General features: G+C 30.4%; 1 protein-coding gene across 1 annotated transcript in view; it reads right to left on the reverse strand.

The window, feature by feature from the left end:
* LOC107638105 (UDP-glycosyltransferase 74G1-like) overlaps positions 1-1,561 on the reverse strand; it is a 2,789-nt gene extending 1,228 nt beyond the window's left edge. Inside the window, exon 1 of the mRNA XM_016341278.2 lies at positions 802-1,561. Within this exon, the coding sequence (XP_016196764.1) occupies positions 802-1,458 (657 nt within the window). The 5' untranslated portion in view covers positions 1,459-1,561. The remainder of the gene's footprint in view (positions 1-801) is intronic.

Genomic DNA, 2,433 nt, shown 5'->3' on the forward strand with positions numbered 1-2,433 from the left:
ATTTTTATATTGAAAATAAACTATATATAACATTATAATAATTTTTATAATTATATAATATAGTCAAATTTAGTAAGTAACAATGTAATATGCAGCTGAATTAGTTAGTTAAAAATAAGTTGAAATGAATAATTAGAAGATGACACAAATTAAAATAAATAACTAGAGAATGACACGTTAGATAATTTAATTAGAGAATTAGTTTGGTAGTATCTGTATATAAGTTTCCAAAATTTACAAAATCTTGATAAAACTTCTAGCTCTTATACTCAATGTATGAATAAAAAAATTCTTCTTCCTCTGTTTTATATCAGATTATTAGTTTTTCTCTATGTTAGTTTTAACAGTAAGATAGTAAAAGTGAGTTATTGGATGAAATTCATACTAATCTCACACTATTAAAATTATTATTGATTGTTATTTGATAGCTACAAATCACAAAAATTACTGCTCCCTAGCATTCCTCAGCATCCGCACGTGGAAGGAGGACAATGACAAAGGAATGAAACGATGCTGAAGATGGTGGGATCTGGGGTGAGTCGGCAGGATGAGGTACCAGTAGTGACCGTGATGTTTTGGAATAGAGGTTAGTGACCGGAAGGAATATTCTAAATTTTTTTTTGAAAATTTTACAAACAAAAAATATACTTTTAACTTCTATATCTATATATTGATATAAGGATGAAACCTTTTTTTTTCCCTTTAAAAAAAATATTTTTCTTTTATATTGATATATAACCGTTTTCACATTGTATGAGTGAATATAAATACAGAATACTCGTAAAAACGTCGAATACTAACCTCTTTATCCAGCTCATAGATTGCATTGCATAGTATCCAATCAGCTTTATCAATGTTGGAAAATTGACCCACTAACAAGTCAAGCAAAACTTGATCTTCATCATCATCACATTTTTGGAAGAAAGAAGGCAAGTCCTCAGGTTGAAGTTTAGGCATAGAAGGAAGTGAGATCTCATCCTCAATGAGAGGAACCTTAATCTTCCCCAATTGTACATGATAGTATATGCTATTCACACCCAAATTTTGAGTGAGATAAACAGCACCAACTATACCAAATTTCTTAGCAACATCCAATGCCCATGGCAAAAATGAATTATAGACAATACAATCTATAGGGTTTCCTAATTTAGCAAGTTTCTCTATAAGCTCAGAAAGTGATTGTGGGCCCACTTCCCAAAACCGGCCCAAATAGGCCTTAAAGTTTCCAGCTTCAACAAACCCACCATTATCAAACCCATCAGAGATGGATTCAAGTGATATGCAAGGTGGCACTTTTTGTAAACTCTTGCTATAGAAACATGTGGTGGCTAGTGTTACTTTCACTCCTTCATGTACCAAGAGCTTTGAGAATTGGATCATGGGGTTTATGTGACCTTGTGCTGGGTAAGATAAGACCAAACAATGTGGTTTTCTAGGATCTATGTTTTTCTTCTCCATGTGTTTGTGTAAACTCAATTTTATTTGTTTCTTGCAATGTTGGTGTGTGTTGAGTTGAGAAACAGAGCCACAGAGGAGTTAATATATAGACAGAGGAGTTGGAAACTTATTAAATGGATGGAACGAACACTTTGAAAGTTTGAATTGAGTTTGTGCACTTTCTAGTCGAAGACACCAAAAGAAGAAAAAAATGTCTCTTTTGGAATTTTTTACTTTTTACATAAGAGTACCTTTTTATATTTATTGTTAAAGTTTATTCAATCTCAACAAATCTAAATTAGATTAGTTAGCTACTAGTTAAACTGATGGAATTTTTGCACCAAAGGCAAAAACCCCATAGAATGTCACTTTTGCAAATTTGACTTTGATACATAAATAGTGTTTGCAAAAAAGCAATTACATGATACAAAATCAATCTAATGAAATTCAGTGTCACGTGGGTTTAATTAAACTGTAATTCCTTGTAGATTGGCTTGATTTATTAACTAATTTTCAATTAAATTTTTAATAGATTCCATTTTTCAATCTCATCTAATTTTATTAAGCAACAATTTACTCAATTTAGTCGAGGTGTCCAATTATATTAAATATTAAATCATTCTTATTATTTATTTTTTTTTTTTTTTTTTACCAAAGATATGAAATTCGAATCCGCAATCTCTTAATTGAGTATGAAGAGACTATGTTATTTGAGCTATTACTCATTGGCTACTTTTTACTTTGTTGTCTCCTTTAGATAGTTGACACGTATTAATGGTTTTGATGAGCTGACAAAATTCAGAATGCTTTATTACGGTTTCAAGGATATGTAAGTTTTATATAAAAATTTCACTTTTACATCAACTGGGGTTTATCTTATAAATATGCAATATTGTTATGCCAAAACATAAAATACTTGTTTTGATTTTTTTTTTCTGTAAATCGTATTGGGCCTTTTGTTGTACTAATCTTCAGCCGGGCTTGTAGTTTTTACTT

This window comes from Arachis ipaensis, chromosome B04, assembly GCF_000816755.2.
Source record: "Arachis ipaensis cultivar K30076 chromosome B04, Araip1.1, whole genome shotgun sequence".
Taxonomy (NCBI): domain Eukaryota; kingdom Viridiplantae; phylum Streptophyta; class Magnoliopsida; order Fabales; family Fabaceae; genus Arachis; species Arachis ipaensis.